Source organism: Miscanthus floridulus, chromosome 10 (genome assembly GCF_019320115.1).
Source record: "Miscanthus floridulus cultivar M001 chromosome 10, ASM1932011v1, whole genome shotgun sequence".
In the NCBI taxonomy this organism is placed as follows: domain Eukaryota; kingdom Viridiplantae; phylum Streptophyta; class Magnoliopsida; order Poales; family Poaceae; genus Miscanthus; species Miscanthus floridulus.
The window spans coordinates 425,796-445,087 of NC_089589.1; the positions used below are offsets into that span (position 1 = coordinate 425,796).

General features: G+C 45.7%; 2 protein-coding genes and 2 pseudogenes across 2 annotated transcripts; 2 read left to right on the forward strand and 2 right to left on the reverse strand.

Moving 5' to 3' along the window:
• The first annotated feature begins 413 nt into the window (after positions 1 to 413).
• Positions 414 to 1,089, forward strand: LOC136487313 (ATP-dependent DNA helicase PIF1-like). Its single transcript, XM_066484469.1, has 2 exons — positions 414 to 660; positions 752 to 1,089. The coding sequence occupies exons 1-2, from the start codon at positions 414 to 416 to the stop codon at positions 1,087 to 1,089; spliced, it is 585 nt and encodes a 194-aa protein (XP_066340566.1).
• Positions 1,090 to 3,024: 1,935 nt separating this feature from the next.
• On the reverse strand, positions 3,025 to 4,671 carry LOC136487314 (uncharacterized). The gene has a single exon (XM_066484470.1). The coding sequence runs from the start codon at positions 4,669 to 4,671 to the stop codon at positions 3,025 to 3,027; it is 1,647 nt and encodes a 548-aa protein (XP_066340567.1).
• A 789-nt stretch (positions 4,672 to 5,460) lies between these two features.
• LOC136486036 (uncharacterized) lies at positions 5,461 to 16,789 on the reverse strand (annotated as a pseudogene).
• On the forward strand, positions 7,516 to 11,368 carry LOC136486039 (uncharacterized; annotated as a pseudogene).
• Positions 16,790 to 19,292: the final 2,503 nt, after the last annotated feature.

Here is a 19,292-nt window from a genome sequence, read left to right on the forward strand (position 1 = left end):
TTATAATGTGTATATTCCACTACTACAAAAAGGATTTGTAGCAATGCCTCCCTTTTTTTTTTGTAGGAGTGGCTCTATACAAATGGTGCCCAAACGAGCCGCCGCCCTTACGAATGGCTCGATTTATAGGGTCGGATTTGATTGAGCCGCCCCTACAAATAGACGTCGAATAGTAAAAATTAAGCTATAAAATTCAAATTTTTTCAAACGACCTCGGATGGAGAAATAACAAAAATAAAAGTTGTAGATCTCGAAAAGTTATGGAATTTTGTTGTTTATAACTTTTTGATTGGAAATCATTTACTGTTTCAAAATAATGTTTAAAATTTAATTTTGAAATTATTGAAGAACTCTAATTTCTCTTTTTAATCTCTGGCTATAACTTCTAACTAGACAACAGCCTACGGGATATAATGGGCCGGTCAAACCTACCATTTGGTGGAAAGACTGTTGTCCTTGGTGAGGATTTCAGACAGGTCCTCCCTGTTGTGCGGAAAGGATCCAGAGCTCAAATAGTTGATGCTTCTCAACGAAGGTCATATCTTTGGGAATCCATGCGCCACCTAAAGCTCGTCCGCAACATGAGGGCTCAGAGTGACTCGTGGTTTGCAGATTATCTATTGCGCATTGTTGGTGGAACGAAAGAGGTTAACGGAGATGGTAATGTACGTATTCCAGACGAGATATGTGTCCTGTACTCTGGCGATGCCGAGAAAGATCTTCATACATTGATCAGACATCATCTTTCCAGATCTAAATGTAAACATGGCGGACAAAGACTACATCACCACCAGAGCGATTTTATCTACACGTAACGATTGGGTGGACATGATCAATATAAAAATGATTGATATGTTCCAGGGCGGCGAGATGGTGTATCACAATTTTGACTCCGCGGTAGATGATCCACATAACTACTATCCATTGGAGTTCCTTAACAGTTTGACCCCCAACGGGCTGCCTCCACACGTCTTGAAGCTCAAGCTCGGGTATCATGTCATATTGCTTAGGAATATTGACTACCAATGGGCTATGCAACGGTACAAGGCTGGTGGTGCGGGGGTTTCGAAGAAATACAATCGACGCTGAAATCGTGGTGGGGCAGCATGCTGGGAAGCGGATATTCCTTCCTCGAATACCGCTATGCCCGTCTGATGATGAGATGTTCACGTTCCAGTTTAAGAGGAAGCAGTTTTCTATCGGGCTGAGCTTTGCCATGACTGTCAACAAGTCACAAGGCCAAACTATCCCGAACATGGGTATGTACCTACCCGCACCGGTGTTCTATCACGGTCAGTTGTACATTGCAATGTCTAGAGCCATGTCAAGAACCAATATTAAGATCCTTACCCTCCCGCCTGATGCGGAGGCACAAGAGGAGGAGGCCAAAAAGACAGAAGAAAAATGCTAAAAAGAATGCCGAGAAAAAAAAAGAATGCATCAAATAAAAAAGATAAGGATAAGAAGACACCAATAGCGGATGGAACTTTCACGAAGAATATTGTATTTAAGGAGGTTCTAACGCCATAGGCGAGGTAACAGAACATTACTAACGTATACAATGCATTTTTTTCCTAGGTGTTTTTAAATGATTTATCAGACTCTATATGGAGATATTGTATATACACTTGTGTGATGGCATAATAAAAATTGAACATGTGTTATATTATTGTTATAAAAATGACACTTTGAGTGTTTTGTTCATAATATTTCGTTTTGTAACCATTCATAACTATTACACATGTATGTTCTCAAAACCATGAGTTTTATCGACTTTCCCCACTTTTCTCATGTGCCAATGTATGATCAACCGAATTAGCACATCCATAATTACAAACATAAATTAGTTGAATAAAACCAACGAAGCAAGTTAGCGATAATAATGAAAAATAGTGCTAAACAACACCATACCAGTGGTCGTGGGATGGTACGATCGTAGTGGCGTTGGTTCCGCGCATTCAGGAGGATAGCTCCTTTGTATTTTTCATTGTTGCACCAGGGTCATTAGTTTGTGAGCACGAAAGAAATGGATATTAGAGATTTCTTTCTGCCAATATAAAACATTATCTTATCCACATCACGAAAAGGTCTATAAAGTAGCGTTTGTGAGCGTGCGACGCCACGCACTCCGTGACTATGTTAAATTCATAAACTTTGCTTTTTAGATTAAATGTTATTTTAACATGGATATTTAATTTTTACAGTATTATTATTTTATTGTACGATCCTATGTTTTTAGTACCAGACGTTAGCTATTCTGTGCCGACGCACGGACAAGGACAAGAAGGAAACAAAAAAATCGAGCACGCAGGCGCTCTTTTTTGGCATTGGCGCTGCACGCGGCGGTCTGCGCATACCGCCGTGGCCGGGCATTGATTGAGCCCCGACCCCCGGATCGGAGCCTGCCTTTTCTTTTCCTATAAACAGAATGTGATCTAAATGTTCACCGTAGCAGTGATTTTTTGTATTGACCCGGCCCGGCCCAGTCCAGCGGTGAGAGGAGGAAATAAATTATAGAAAACCCTCGCCTTTGCCCTCTGATGATGTCCGCCAGCGAGCGGCGACGACCAACCCGGGGCGGTGCCGGTGCCGGTGCCGGTGCGCGGCCGAGCCTTCCTCCACATCCATCCCTCTTCCGCCTCGGCGCGCCCCATCTTCCACGTCTACTGCAAGAGACGCGTGGTGATCACCGAAGGGGACTCCGATCCGGCACGCCGGTGCTGGCTGCTGAGGGGGCACAAACCCGTGGAGGATTCGGCACCGGATCTAGAAGAGTATTTTCGAGTTGCTGCAGGCGCCGGATCTACGAATACAAGTTTCTCCCGCGTGGTGTCCAATGCGCTGCGCTAACCAGAAATGGAAGTTGCGGGACAATGATTAGATAAATTTCCTAAAATAGACTGTGCTTCCGGAAGCCAAAAATAGTGCACATCCGTGTGAATGAGTTGCCTCTCCACACGGGTACAATGATTACACACGGGTGAAATGAAACTACTCCCAAGTCCCAGAAGTTGCTACTGCTACCTATGTACGTGTAGCTGACACTGACGAAGGGGGCACGGTGACGCCGTCATCCAGTGACCTTACAGCAGCAGCTGTTGGAGTTAGAGGCAGCGAAGCGAAGACGCCTGCAAACCTGAGGGGCTCCTGCATCGTCGATAGCTCTTCCTGCAGAGTTGGATGGTGCCGGTGTTGCAGCGTGTCCTGCACCACCAGCACCACCTCGTAGGCGTCGGCGGTGCGGACTTCCTGAGCCAGGGTGCAGGAGTAGCAGCAGAGCCACTGCATGCAGTCGGTGAGGTCCGGCTTGCCGCAGCAGGCGCGGTTCTCGGGGAGACCAAACCTCCTGCGCATCTGGATCCTCCAGAAGCCGCCGTAGAGCAGGCCGAGCACGCAGAGGAAGATGCCGGCCAGCCCCAGCGCGTCTCTAACTGCCTCATCGTCCACGCTGATGGCCGCCAGGTCGAAGATGAAGAAGGGCGCCAGGCACAAGAGCACGAAGGTGGCGATGTGGACGTACATGTTGCCCAAGCCGAGCCTGCTCATGTTCCACCCGAACACGCAGCAGCTGCAGAACACTGACAGGTACGCCAGCGACATGTCGTCCCACATATCCTCCAACAGCCCGCCGACCCACTGCGGCGAGCTGCCGGCGGACTCGCCATGGCCTTGTCGTGGCACCAATGAGTACCTCCTCTCAGTCTCGGGCGTTTTCTGTTGGAGCTGTGACTCTTCGTCTACCTCCGGTGGGACTTGTGCCTCGTAGTCTTTGCCAAGAGGGCTGAGGTTGTTGTACAGCCCAGCGACGGCCGGCGCGCAGATGGCAACCGATATGGTGAGGGCCACTCCGATCACCGGACGCTGTGGCCGTCGGTAGCCAAGGTTGAGGCCGCAAAGCGCATACTGGGCGAAGCAGTTCAAGTGGAGCAGCAGGATGACAACCATCATATGCTTCCTCTCGTTGGGCTTGCAGGTGCCGTCCTTGCAGTATACTTGCCGGAGCTGATGCATGTCGCCGGCTCTCCACCGGCACAGCAAGGCGAGGTGGTAGAACCTCATCGGGTGCTGGTAGAGGCACATGAGGGTGAAGAGCGCGTTCAGGATCTGGTTGTTCACCTCGAACCACGTGTCTCGCTGCGGCTTGTTTGGCAGCACGCGGTTGAGCATCCCCGTCATCACCATGAAGAGGATGGCGCCTGAGACGCCCACGGCGAGGATCCAGACGAACAGAGCCATGTTCATGGGGTTCCGAATCCATTCCTTGGACTTGTCCCACAGAGAGCCCCAGTCGATCTTCTTCACAAACGGCACCCTGAAACGTCGACTTGAAGAAGAAGAAGATGATGGTCTCTGAGTCTGAGATGATGCTAACGACGAGCGGAAAGACGACCCATTATTTCTGTGCCCATCTCCAAGCATTTGTCGGGTGGAGGAAGAGGAGGGTGATGAGGTGGACTGCCAACCGGACTCGGATCCTGCATCGTAGTAGTACTTGTATGCATCGGAGACTGAATCCTGCATGTGGTCAAATGGGTTGTGCCCATTTCCATTGTCATAACTGACATTACTGGGTTTATCCGGTAATCCTGCTGTATGTTGTTGGCGTGAATGATCAACACTGTCACCAAGTTTATGTCTGGGATCATCGGTGACACCACCCAAAACGACCATCTCGTACCAGCTAACTGATGAGGAGGAGCTCCGATGAATGGAAGCAGCAGCTGCTCCTAGCCTCCCTCAATCTAAAAGTAAAATGCCAAATAATGAATAATCAGTGCCAGTACAGCAGAGTACAGGAAAGCACTAGTACTAGGTAACTTGTCAATTTGTAGAACTTGATCTGAATCGAGTTTCGTGAAACGAAATGGCCAACGGTGCATCATGATGTTACAAGACATTCACTTTGTAATTCTCTGTTTTCGTGGTGTGTGCAGTTAGCCAGTTACTACATGATTAAGGATTAACGCAATTATTAAAAACCAATAGTTGAATGATGGCAGACATTAAAAAACACCTTCCTTTTCAATTCGTGGTGGATGAGAAAATTTTGCACAAGAAGAAAAAGACACGGCCAATTCTGCTCAGAGGGAGGAGTTGCTTGATTGATGAACATATATATGCAGTATATATAATAACTGAATTAAGCACACGGATTCCATTCAGCAGTTCAGTTTTACGCTAAGACAAGAACTATTATGCTAATTTTCTTGGTAATATCTAGTAGTTACGAACTATACTCCTACATAAATAAATAGATTTTATTTATAGGAGAAGAAGAAGCAAGCTTAAGGGATTTGGGATGGAAGAAGAAGCAAGCTTAAGGGATAAGGGATTTATAGGAGAAGAAGAAGCAAGCTTAAGGGATAAGGGATTTATAGGAGAAGAAGAAGCAAGCTTATACCATAAATCAGGAGGGGCAATTCCTCAAGACCTCTCAAGGGTAGGAATTATTTACTCACCTAGCTTGATGGAAGGGATTTGGGATGGACGGAGCTGAGCACGCCAGGGCCCAGGCCCCCGGAGCGAAGCGTAGCCTAGCTGCAGGGGAACCCAATCCAAATCCGAGTCGACGGAGACGCAGGGAGGAAAGGATGCAGTGGAGCTGGATCGCCTTCTCGCCTCCATCTAACTAGAATCGGAAATGGAATTTGGGAGGCGGCCAGAGGCCAGAGCTAGTTTTCCGAGAGAGAGCTGATGGCAATTGGCAAACAAGAAAGGTTGCTTGGACGCCTCACCTCCGTCGACAAGTTCAAGGTCAATCTTGTTGGGCTGCGCCTTCGACCGAGTCCACCTGGAATCAATTTTGGCTTTTTCATTCAAACAAAACCAGCCAGCGGCTTTTAAAATGGCTTTGCCTTTCCCCGTTGCCTTGCGTCCTACAAGTCGGGTCAATTTAATTTGCAAAAAAAAAAGGTTAGTATGATCAAAAGAGGTTTCACTACAGTACACTAGTGCTAGTATATTTTTTTATTAGCAAAGTTCAGAAGATAGAATATTATGGTCATGGAAGGCTACAATTAGAAATTCACTCCAATTCCTCCTTATTTATTCCCCTTGTTATTCATTTTCTCCAACAGATAACAGTGCAAGGACTGTCTTCAACATTACATTTTTTTTATTTGTTCTACTTATCACTTTATTAGTCTGTTTCAACCACCAAAAACAATCAGGTCAAAGCCATTGGTAACCAGGGCAAGTACAGCAGCAAATTTACATCAGGTTTAACAAGGCATGCTATGGATCATCCTTAAACAACAAACAAGAAGCGAGCTGTCCTGTCCAGCAAAAGAACAGCAGCTCCAGCAGTGCCTCTATCCTCTAGTCCTTTTCTCGTCTACTGTACTATACAGCCATCTCAAGGCCTACGGGGATGGAAATTCGGCAAATTTCCATCGGAGGGGGAAATATGACAACCTAAAAATTGGATTCACAAGGAAGGTGGCAGATGTTCTATTGCTTCACTGCAATATGGACGGAACATTTCCTGTTGTGTGGTTTCAGTTTCTTTGCACCATACATGTATGACAACCTAAAAATTGGATTCACAAGGAAGATGGCAGGTGTTCTGTTGCTTCTCTGCACTAAATTTCCTGTTGTCTGGTTTCAGTTTCTTTGCACCATACATGTTAACCAGGTGAAAGGTAGGTTATCCTCTGGAACCCACCATGGTTTTCTTCTCCTCTATTGATTCTCTGGACTTGCTCTCATCTTCGATCATCGCCTTCTTGGCAAGCTCGTAGCCTGCAAAGTTCATTGCGCCAAGAGGGGCAATCCAGAAGAAGTGGGGGATCGCGCCCTTAAAAAGCCCAAGTGGACCCTCATTTCTAAGGATGGAGAAGACTATCATCTGCATAGACACTGGTGTGCCTGGAGGGGCAGTCATCATCCGCGTCTTCATCACGTCAAATGGAGTGGTCACTATTGCCGCAAGTCCTCCAGACAATGCTCCCACTGCCACTGTTTCCCATGCATCCAAGTCTCTCTTCAAAACATGCTGTGCTGCCTGCAAAACCAAGGCGGACATCATTAAGCCCTTGTTTAGTTGGATCCCAAAATCCAAAAAGTTGCTACAGTATCTGTCACATCGAATGTTTACGGCTCGTGCATGGAGCATTAAATGTAGACGAAAAGAAAAACTAATTGCACAGTTTGGTGGGAAATTGCGAGACGAACGTTTTAAGCCTAATTAGTCAATGTTTGGACACTATTTACCAAATAAAAACGAAGGTGCTACAGTAGCCCCAAAATCCAAATTTCGCGAACTAAACAAGGGCTAAATATGTCAATAAGCAAGGCATAGTGGTACTGACATGACAGATACAGCTATTATTTACAAATTATGACAATCAAAACCACTAGTGGCACTAGTAAGTGGTAACTGACTAAATGAGTGAAAATTTCTACCCCTAACGCAGCTCCATTTGGTACCAACTTTCATGTGTAACAAAGAAATAAATCAAGCCGCAGGTATTTACATAGGGTGAATTGGATTCTTGCTCTTACAATTTTCAGAAGTTGGAGATTTGTCCTTATAATTCGAGGAATTGGAGATTTGCCCTTCATATTCTTGCCCTCCCTGAGCTTTGGCCTTTTCTACGTATGAAGCCTTCTTGGACCCACTTGCAACACTTGTATGTCTGTATTGGACCAAAATGCCCCCCTGGACAAGAGGAAAAGGGAGAGGCGAACGGCTGAAGCCACATCCATCCATCTCCCGTGCTTTTCCCTTCTCCCTCCCGTGTTCTCTCTCCCTCCCGTCTCTCTCCCTCCTGTGTTCTTCCCCTTTCTTCCTCAACAAACCCTAGAACTGGAGAGTGGAGACAGCGGGCGATTGGAAGCCGACGCGCGACGATAGGATCTGCGGCTGCGACGAACCCTAACCACCCGTGCGTGTCCAGTGGTGGCGATGGAGGCGCCCTGATGGAGGGACCGGAGTCGGGCGCGCCGATTTGCCGCACTGGTGCGGCAACGATGGAGAACACTGCTCCTAGGTAATCTTTCCTCCTCCTTTCCCTTGTTTAATTGTGGTGACCACAGTTCCCTTGATTTGGTGGAATCGTTTAGCTGTGCATGTATACACTTTGATTTGGAGTTTGATTTACTGCATGGTAGGGATGGGATGTTTGTGCTAGAGGTTAAAGTCCAAGGTTTTGCTTCCAAAGATTCTGCTAGTAGGAAATGTTACACAAAAGGCCATGCGTTTAAGTGGGTTGTGGAGTATGGGTCAATGTTACTGGACTTACTGTTGAAAAATCTGGCAACTGAATTGAATCTGAGCAGTAACCAGACACCCACTGTTTGGTTCTTTGACAAAAGATTGAATGAGTATGCCAGAATAGTGGGTGAGATTCAAATGCTAGATTTGTTTGAAATGTATAAGGAGGAGATGAGCTGTGAGGTTGTGGTAGGTGTATTCGATAGGTCAATTTGTGTGGAAGCTGAATTTGATGCCATGGAGCCTATATGTGTGGTTCCTCATGATGATGCAAATGTTCAATTAGAGGCAGAGGCAGCTGCCAACATGTCTAAAGAACCCACTAATGCTGCTCCTGATAATCCAGAGGCAGCTGTTGATGTCGAGCCAGATAGAGAACCCGATATATTCGATAGGTCAATTTGTGTGGAAGCTGAATTTGATGTCATTGAGCCTATATGTGTGGTTCCTCATGATGATGCAAATGTTCAATTAGAGGCAGAGGCAGCTGCCAACATGTGTAAAGAACCCACTAATGCTGCTCCTGATAATCCAGAGGCAGCTGTTGATGTCGAGCCAGATAGAGAACCCGATATATTTGATAATGCTGAGGAATATGTGGGTGTTGATGATGAGGCCATGTATGGGATTGTGCCGGTTGCTCCTCAATTTGCAAAGCCAACTGACAATTCTAACACTAATGTTAGGGCTGAGCCAACTTATGCTGAGCCATCTGATCCATTCTTCCATGTTAGGTAGAGGCAGAGGTGGATGATGCTGACCCTCTCGAGGTCCAAGTACTGCATGATCCAAACAACCCAAAAATAGAGGTGGGGGCGTTGTTTCCTGATATAGTTGCATTCAGAAAAGCAATAAGGCACTATGCTGTGAACAAGGGGTTTGAGCTTGTTGCTGGGTACAAATCAGATAAGTCAAGATTCACAGCTAGGTGTGCTGCTGAGAGATGCCCTTGGAGAATACATGCTTCCACCATTTTTTATAAGAAAACTGTACAGGTACATTCTTTGTAGTTGTTGTTTTGTATTTGATAAATGTTCTTGTTTATATTTGCAAAAACATTACCATGTCTATCTGTCTTTCTGTAGATCAAAAAGCTTCCTTCAGATCACGATTGTCCTACCACCAAGCTTAGAGTAGGGAGAATGGCTTCCCAGGGCTGGTGTGCAGATAGACTTGGAGATTGGGGAAAGAAGAATCCAACAAAGAGAGCAAAGGAAGCAAAAGAGAAATTGGAGGGTGACTTTGGAATTAAACTAAAGTACTCAAAAGCTTGGTCTGGATTGAAGGTCGCCTTGGATAAAGTTCATGGTACGTATGAAGAGAGCTTCCAACTTCTTTTCAATTGGGCTGCTCAACTAAAACAAAGTTCACCTGGAAGTCATGTAGACATAGAGTTAGAGAAGATTGGTAAAAAATATAGGTTCAAGAGGGTTTTTGTTGCTTTGAAGCCATGCATTGATGGATTCCTAGCTGGTTGTAGACCTTTCATTGGTGTAGATGCATCTTTTTTGCATGGAAAGTACACTGGACAGTTGGCTGCAGCAACAGGTGTTGATGGGCACAACTGGCTATTTTTGACTCAGAGACTGAGGATAACTGGACCTGGTTCCTAAAAAATCTGCACAAAGTCATAGAAGACCCACCAGAACTAGTTTTGTGTTCAGATGCTTGTAAAGGACTAGAGAAAACTATGGGGGCTGTTTTTCCACAAGCTGAAAACAGGGAGTGCATGAGGCACATGTACAGCAACTTCATGAAACACTTCTCAGGGGATGTTTTCACTGACCATCTCTACCCTGCAGCTAAGAGCTATACTGACTATATGTTTAAGTGGCATATGAACAAAATTTTTTAGTATGCTCCAGCTGCACTTAAGTACCTTGACCAGCATCATGGTAGAATTTGGTACAGAAGTGCCTTTTCTGAAGAGAGCAAATGTGATTATTTGACTAACAATGTTTCTGAGAGTTTCAATTCTCAGATCAAGCACTTGAAAGGTCTTCTCATCCATGAGTTAGTAGACAGGTTAAGGGAGCTGATAATGGAGAAAAGGTATATTAGAAGGAAGATTGGACAACAGCTGCAAGATGGGATCCTACCAGGTATTTTGAAGGAACTGAATCTTATAAGCACCAATCTGAAGGTTGTCAAGGTGAAAGTTAGTGATGATGACTTTGCTGAGGTGACACTACTTGATGATTGGAACAACCAGAGAAGACATACTGTGGATCTAAAAAATCAGAATTGTTCATGTAGAGAATGGCTGGTAACTGGCAAGCCATGCAAGCATGCCTTGGCATGGATACTGTCTAATAGAGGAATGCAAATAGCTGACTTCGTGCATGAGTGTTACTCAGTTGCTAAGTTTAGAGCTGCCTATGAAGGAAGGGTTGAACCAATGACAGACAGGTCCCAGTGGCCAGAAGTTGATCTTGGGTTCAAGGTTCACCCACCGTTGTTGGGAAGACCAGCAGGTCGGCCAAAGGTGCAAAGGGTTAGGAGTTATCTAGAGAACAATCCCAACAAGAAGAAAGTGAGATGCAAACGGTGTGGAGGTTTTGGACACTTCGAGAAGACCTGCAAGCTTGACATGGTTGGAGAGGATGATGAACTTGCTAGACCCAACAAAAGGCAAGATTTTATTTGAATTATTTACTGTTATATGCATTTTACTAGTACTGTGGTTTAATGAAAAGTGCATTTACAGGAAGAGGACAGATGATGATGCTGGACCATCCAAAACTGATGATGCTGGACCATCCAAAGGGAATAAAAAGAAGGCTTCAAAGAAAAAGACAACTTCTAAGAAGAAAAAAACACCGTTGAAGAAGCAGAAGAAGGATGCTGCTGCTCCTTCAGCAAAGGTTATGAGAAGCCTGATAGACATGTTCTGTGGAGGACACTGAGACTGATGGTGCATTTCCAGATATTTTGTGACCTTTGTTTTGTAATATAATGTTAGTGAATTGTCAACTACATGCCTTTGATGGCAGCAAACTGTGAACTGTGTGCGATCTGTGATGGAAGTGAACAAGTAATATAATGTTAGTGAATTGTCAACTACATGCCTTTGATGGCAGCAAACTGTGAATTGTGTGCGATCTATGATAGAAGTGAACAAGTTGAAATGCTTATGTGAATGGGTGAATTGGATTCTTGCCCTTACAATTTTCAGTAGAAGTGCCCAATGTAGATGTGTATACTGTCTAGGAATGTAATATAGTAAAAAAATATACAAAAGTGGACAGCAATGTGCCTGTGTCTTCCTTTTTATTGATAAGCATATGCTGAAGCTTATAGGGTGTGTAAATTTTGTAAATGCACTGATCACAGGTAGCTCAGATGGTGGGAATGCCTGGAAGCCTCGCTGTGACCAGAACCCTTCGATCGGCTTCTACGACCAATTTGAATGACCTGATCACAGGTACGTACACATAGTTTGCTTACAGTATTTCCTTTCATCCCTGTGTTAGTTGTTGAACTGCATTTCACAATTATGAATTCAGAATGGGAGATGAGAACTATGGTTGCAAAAAGCAACCAGTGTCCAGGTCATTCAAATTGGAGATGACAAGAGCATTGCTCAATTAGATGATAGAATGACAAGAGCAAAGCTCAATTATATGACAGCATACACCACCAGATTGCTTGTTATGGTCGGCAAGACCTATGCTAGGAGAAGTGCCAAGACCTATCAGACCTAAGCATTGGCAAGACCTAAGAATTGGCTACAGCCTCAAGAGCCTAAGCTCTAACATTGCTCAAATAGATAACAGAATGGCAGCAAGGCTGCAAATTCCAAACTCAATTATTAGCAAATAGCTATTGTCATACATCTGATAGGCAAAAGCCACACACACGGCTACATCACTTCCAAATTGTGCTCAGAATACAACCAATGACTACACCTACACACACGGCTACAATAATGACATAGTCCTTCTTTAGAATCTCTACTTGCACCTTCAACTTCGAGACATCATTCACAGCATTGTCAAGTTTTGCCTTTATTTTATCGAAATCTTCCTTGAACTCTAGAATAGGGTCGACAGACCCATGTCCACCATCTGCACAACTGGGAAGGATCGCCTTCTTCCACCAAATTGGATGCTGCTCTGGATTACGTAGGACATCTTCATACTGCGTCTCGGACATGATGATGCTGCATGTAGTTGGGTCATCCTGCAACCGATGAAACCATACCTTCATGACCACCATCCAAAAGCACAAAATTGAACAAAAAAATTTGACTTACTTTGATGTTGTTCGGACACTTGACGAAGGTCTGGCCAAAAGTGGCCTGCTGCTTGCTTCGGATCCGTACTAATTTCACCTTGCAGTGTGGGCAGTCCACGAGTGGGGCGAAAGCCGAGCTCTGGATGCCCCCCGAGCTGGAGCCAGCAGCACCTCCTCCCATATACTGACTGCCACTCATCTGGGCAACAACAGGCACCATATGCACATGACAAAGACAGGCGGGCGTCAACGGCGATAAGAAGCAGATGCGCCAAAGGTCGGGCCACGACGACAATGGGGTGTACCAGGGAAAAAAGGAGAAGAATGGGGCACCTCCAATCGCCGTTGCCTTCAATCGCCGGCGTCGCCTTCAATCTGCGCGGCCACCGCCTCTCGCCGCTCGGCCGCCTCCAATCGCCGCGCGCCGACCTCAAGGAGCCGCGCGCCCAGCTCCAATCGCCGCGCGCGCCCACCGCCTATTCCCCGCGCGCGTGCCTCCAGTCGCCCGTGCGCGCCCCCGCCTCGACCAGTCACCTCCAGTCACCCGAGCGCTAGCCTCCAATCGATGGCTAGGGTTCTTCGATTGAGGTAACGAGGAAGAACATGGGAGAGAGAAACCGGTGAGGGAGATAGAGAGAAGACCGTGGGTTCAATACCCGTTCGGTTGAGTTAAAGATTGATGGGACCCAGGGGCATTTTGGTCCAATACAAAAATACAAGTGCTGCAAGTGGGTCCAAGAAGGCTTCATACGTAGAAAAGGGCAAAGCTCAAGGAGGGCAAGAATATGAAGGGCAAATCTCCAATTCCTCGAATTGTAAGGACAAATCTCCAACTTCTGAAAATTGTAAGGGCAAGAATCCAATTCACCCATTTACATATGCAAGTAACAAACTTCCATTAGGCTACCTTTCTAGAGTCAGAGGAATGGTAAATTTTTTGGGGGGTTTTCCAAACTGTAGAACTGATAGTAAGCTCAAAATCAGCCAAAGGTAGTATCTGACTTGTTAACAACATAGGGATTTGAGAATGCCACTTGAAGGTCTGGTGAAAACATAGAATCAATAAAAAACTGAGGATACCTTCTTAGCTTCCGCATAGAGGCACATTCCAGCGACATAGAACGGAACCTCGCGACAGAGTGTGGCCCTAGTGCCACGAAAAAATCCCTTTGGGCCATCTTGTCACATGGTGCCAACAATTGCCTCCCCTACATTGTTGAAGATTCCAGCTTGCAAACGCTGCTTAAGAACCTCACAAAGTATACCAGTCCCTAGGACTGTGCTGCAGAAGGAAGCCATTGATTGCACCTATGGAACAAAAAGCCAATCATCAAGCAATTCCACAAAGCACAATAATTATTGCGGAGACCAGAAAGTTTCTGTTACAAATACTAAGTTCTGTTCTATCATGAGATTTATAAGGTGCTCCAGGTCCCTTTATTATAGAGAATATAGAGTTTGCACAAGTACTGGAGTAGTAAATCGTACCTGAATCTCTGGAAGTGTCGGAGCGACATTAATTAATACAAGCTTGCTTGCTTCAAAGATTCCTGTCCTCAAACCATGGCTGCAAATGACAGGATTTGAGTTTTGTAGCCTACAAAGAATTTTGCATATAAACCAATTAAATAGCACAGACCTTGAAAACTGGCCGAGAATTGCTGGGATAGAACCTCGATACAATCCCTGAAGCCCAATTTGTGGAAGCTTTGAAATGATCTCTGGGAATGAGAGTGTAGATGCTTGGACACGTGTCTGATACAGCAAAAAAGATAAAGAATTGAATTTGGGTATTTTGGTCAGTAGACTGAACTGTTATCTTAAACTAATCCATGAGGTTACAGATAATGCCTTGGCAAACCACATGCTTATTGATTTGTGATGGGCAATCATAGTCATGTGCTTTATTGAATCACTTGTTTGAACTAAAACGGTATAAACAAGCATGGTACTGTACCTTCATTGAATCAATAGGATGCAGCAGAGAGGTAGAGAGCGCACTTGCAAGACCTCCAGCTAAAGCAGACTTCAAAACACTTCTTGTGGATATTTCTATAGGTGGGGGAACAGCAACAATAGTAGCAGCTTCAAACAAGATGTTCCTGAATGCATTTGTAAGTGAAGAAAAGGTAAGATGGAAAAGAGAGCACCATATAATGTTGAAAGATAGTCAGAATTGGTGATAGTTGCAGAGTCACAATTCACTAAAGCCAATTCAAGCACAAGTTTCTTCTAACAGGATACATCAGACATACCGAGGATCATCCTCAAGGCGTTCTGAAGGAAGTAGAAGCATGAAGTTCCGGAAATGGCCATAGATTGATGCTTCTGAATCAGAATTTAGATACCGTAGCATGGCAATGGCATTATCTTCATTGGCCGGAAGTCCAGCACCTTTCAAGGAAGTCAAAATTTGATTCTTGTGAAGTGTTCCAGACTTGCTCAAACACAACGTGGTATATGCTTGGAGAATGGTTGCCTCCTTCTGTTCCATCAAGGATAAAAATTGCTTCCACCCAATTGATTTCGAAAAGAAGTTGCTTCTTGTATGGCGGAACAATTCTCTAGCATACCTCCTTGGAAACCGCCTCTTCCTCATTGCAATTTCGAGATCTTCTAGAGTGACTTGGCCATCACCATCTCTATCTAACTGTTCAAAGAATCGCTTTCCTGCAGCAGCAGAACATCAGCTACAAATATCACCTTATGATCTAGCTAATACATAAAAAGAGCAACCTTTTCATAAGTATCACTATGTTATGCAGAATGCTGAATTGCTGAGGCACCGATTAGAGCCATAGTTTGAAAATCCTATGATGGATATAGACCATAGCCTGACCAAAAGTGTACTAACAGGAAAAATAACAGATGGATCAATTAAAATGTCTGATAGGCATATCTTTGATAGTAGCTCACCTAAATTTTCTAGATACAGTGGTACAATAATGGATAACATCAGTACAGATTTTAGAATCTGCATATTTGAATAAGTCTAGTGATTAAATTATGCACAATATAAGAACTTCGACATAAAAACTGGCATTTCAGCCTTCTACAGAGGACTGACGGTCACTGACCTAATTTGGTGATTCCCCCGACTGGTGCCATATGGTAAAATCGATGCATGATTGGCAATTGCAGACCATGAGCCTACATACTGAAATGAGGACACCTATCTGTTCGAAAATGAAAAATGATGTTACCTTCAATTTCTGCATATCTGAAGAAATCTTGCACTGAGAAAAGCTTCTTCTTGTCAGGATGTGCATCTGCCAATGTTGATGATCTGCTCACCAGCTGCGGGACTAATTCAATGAGTTCTGTCAGTAAAACTGCCGACAACGTAGACCGCAGACGCTCCACATTCGACAAAGGAATGTTAAGCAGCCAGGCAGGCAATCTCTGTGCTGGTTGCTGTGTACCACTAGCATTGTCCACTGCCTCGCTGTCCCCAATTCCACCACAATCCTCCTGGTCGCTGTCCCCAATTCCACCACCATCCTCCTGGTCGCTTACTGGTGCTGGTGCAGGGACAGGGGACGCACCACCCATGATCCTTGCTCGTGGCGGCGGTGGCCCAACCTTTGCAAAGCCCAGGTTGGAAAGGAACCCATCGAAATCGGCCCTCTTCCCATCGATTATCTTCCTGAGAACCACAAATTGCTCGAGCTGTCGGGTAGCCAAACCAAATTCTTCACCTTTCTGCCTGCAGGCATCCTCCAGCAAGTGCAGGTTGTGGGCGAAGGCGTCGAACGCAATGCAGAGCAGGAGCTCCAGTTGCTGCTGCGGGGTGGCGCCATTGCTGTGATCCCAGTGGAGCGGCAGGGATTGTTTGCCTCCCCGCCGCTTGGGCTTGAAGCACCTGGCGAATGACTTGAGGGGCTTGTGGAGGAAGTTGGTGACGACGACGTGGAGGTGGAGTAGGCAGTCGGCCTCGGGTTCCTTGGGGATGGGATTGGGACCGGAATGGGATCCGGGGATGTGGATGACGGGAAGGTGAAGGTGCGCGATGGCGCCACGGGTGGCTGCGAGGAAGGCTTCTAAGGGGCGGTCGGGCGCCATGGGCATCAGGGACAGGCACTAGGTGGTGGTTGCTGTCCGGTGGCGGTGGACTCCGGCGAGCGGCGAGGAAGGCATAGCAGCAACCAGCAAGGCGAGTGAGGCTCGCCTCACTCAGAGGAGTTCTGAGTGGGCGACAGCCGGGTTCTTCTTCCAGTGAGGGAGACGAGAGTAGCGAGCGGTGGGCAGGCGGCGGTGGAGGCCGGCGGTGACGACTGACGAGAGGGCCGAGGTGGAGCTGTAGCAGTTGCAGACGAGACGGGAGGTGGAGAAGCGGCGAGCCACGAGACCATGAGAAATTGAGGAAACTGCAGAATTAAATTAATTTCTTGAGGGAAATTGAAATGAATTACGATATTCAGATGGATCTGCTTTTTTGGTATTTGTTTGTGTTCACTTGTTCAGGATAACTGGGAGAATGTGCTTTGCTTTTATTTTTGAAAGATAGAGTACTTTTAAGAAACATTTTAGAAAATTTCTAAATATTTTTAAATTGAGAGAATTTTTGTTATGCTACCTAATTGACCGCAGCAATGCCAATAGGTGACCAAAAATAAAGGTCTAGCTTTTATTTTTACAAAAAAATAAAGGTCCCTCTTCAAATCTGTATTAGGATAGCTTGTTTTTAAGGTTTATACTATGTAAAGATGTCAAACATTTATTACATTAGATATAATTTGAGGCTTATTATGCGCCATCAATAGATTTATTATTAGGGTAAGAGTACCTGCCTTATTATGCGCCATCAATAGATTTATTATTAGGGTAGGAGATATTATATATAGATATTTACTTGTACGGCCTTCAAAAAATGTGCCTTCCTTCTATAATCTTTTTTTTAACTCTATAATCTTTTTTTTTTTACTTATCTGTATGGCTCGAGAATAAAAATCTCTTTCTTCGCCTTCCGTTTGCGTCTCCGGTTAGCTTTGTGACCTTCCGTCAAGTTTGTTGGGTCTCCGGTGAGCTTTCCCACTCAGTAGACACGCAAAATGACTAAAACACCCTTTTGCTTATTTTGATCTCTCTCTGTTTCTACCGCAGCACAAGAGGGTGGGAAAAAAACACCGAGCGAGCGAGTACGGAGGAGGGCGCCGACGGGATCTCCGGCCAGGGGCCACCGCCGGATCCACGGCCAGCCAGCCCCCCTCCCACCCTTGGCCGGGGCCTCTTTCGCCTCGAGGTGCTCCAATCGCTCTCCCTCGCCCACAGCAAAGTCTCCGGCAACGTCCCCGCCGAGATCGCCGGCCTCCCGGCACTCCAGACGCTGGACGTCAACGCCAACGCCTTCGCCGGCGCCATCTCTCAGGGGCTCTTCGGCCGCTCCGCTCCCTACGCGACGTCTTGCTCACCAGCAACGCCTTCTCCGTCTGATGGCTGAGCAGGTGCAACTGCTGGAGCAGAGCTTCGAGGCGGTCCCATGCATGGCCGAGCGCTAAGGCCTGTGCGCCCTCCCCGTGCACACACGCACGCAGGTGCGCTGCTGTGCTTGCGCCGAATCGAACGTGCGGCCGAGCAATGCCTATGGTGAACACGTGATGTCATCTGGCCGTTTTTTCTCAGAAAAATAAATCCAAAATACACCAATACTATGCATACCTGTGGACCTGAGCCATTCATCTTCTGATATGCGGTCAAGATTAAAAGGGTCCCTACGTTTTCACCCAGTCCACAGACCAGTCCATGCAATCTTGCATTCTAACTCTGGAAACGGGAGGGGCAGCGACGCCATTTTATACCACACTTAACACCGTCAATAGCCTGAATTGGACGGAAGACCACAGAAGAAAGAGATTTTCGTTTTCGAGCTATACATGTAAGCTCAAGAAAAAAAGACCATGGAAGGAAGACACGTTTTTTTTAAGGATTATTATATATCTCCTTGTTGTTACAAGGATAAAATGGATGCGTGGCTAAACAGATAACTTCGTAACACGCAGATGTAAATGCTAACATTAATGGTAATAAATAATATAATTTTTTTACATAAAAAAGTACCAGTACCAGTTAAGTGGGCCTTTTTTTCTAAGAAAAAGAATGGACCCACATCAACGATATGGATAAGCATGGTGATGAGTCGGATGTTACTGCTCCTTTCCCATACAGCTTTTATTTTGAGACAAAATTAGTACGTACATACACAATGATGTACGCATTAGCTGAAAGGAGTATGAGAGGGAAACGTAGCGAGAAGTTGGGGAGAACAGGAAGGAACACGGCAGAATTCATGGGACGGGTAGTTAGGACGGATTCAGCTATTCTTGGATGATTGTTCTGTTTACAAAGGCTCAACTTATAAGCACCGCTGGCCAATCACCGACTCCACGCTTACACCAACGCGCACATACGCGGCCCACTACGCTGTACCAACCCAAGGCCCATGAGCTATAACACTCCTCGCTTGAAGAACAGCTTGTGGCTTGTGCTCAAGCTGTAGCAGATCCGATAACATCACACTTGCATCGACAGCAGGTTGTCCGATTGCATCGTGGCGTCCTCCCAAGTCGCCATCTCAGATGGCAAGTCACTCTATTGGATGAGATGCTGAGGGACCACCGAATCACCGCGTCTGACAGAACGCTTCTCCAGAATCCGCCGTAAGATCAGAACTAACAGAGGAGAGATCTGAACTTACTGACGCAGTAGCTGGAATGTGCTGTTTAAGCTGAGATACGTGAACCACGGGATGTATCTTGGCATCAGTCGGAAAGTTAAGCTTGTAGGGCACCTGACCGACACGCTGAATGATCTTGAACGATCCATAGAATCTGAAAGACAGTTT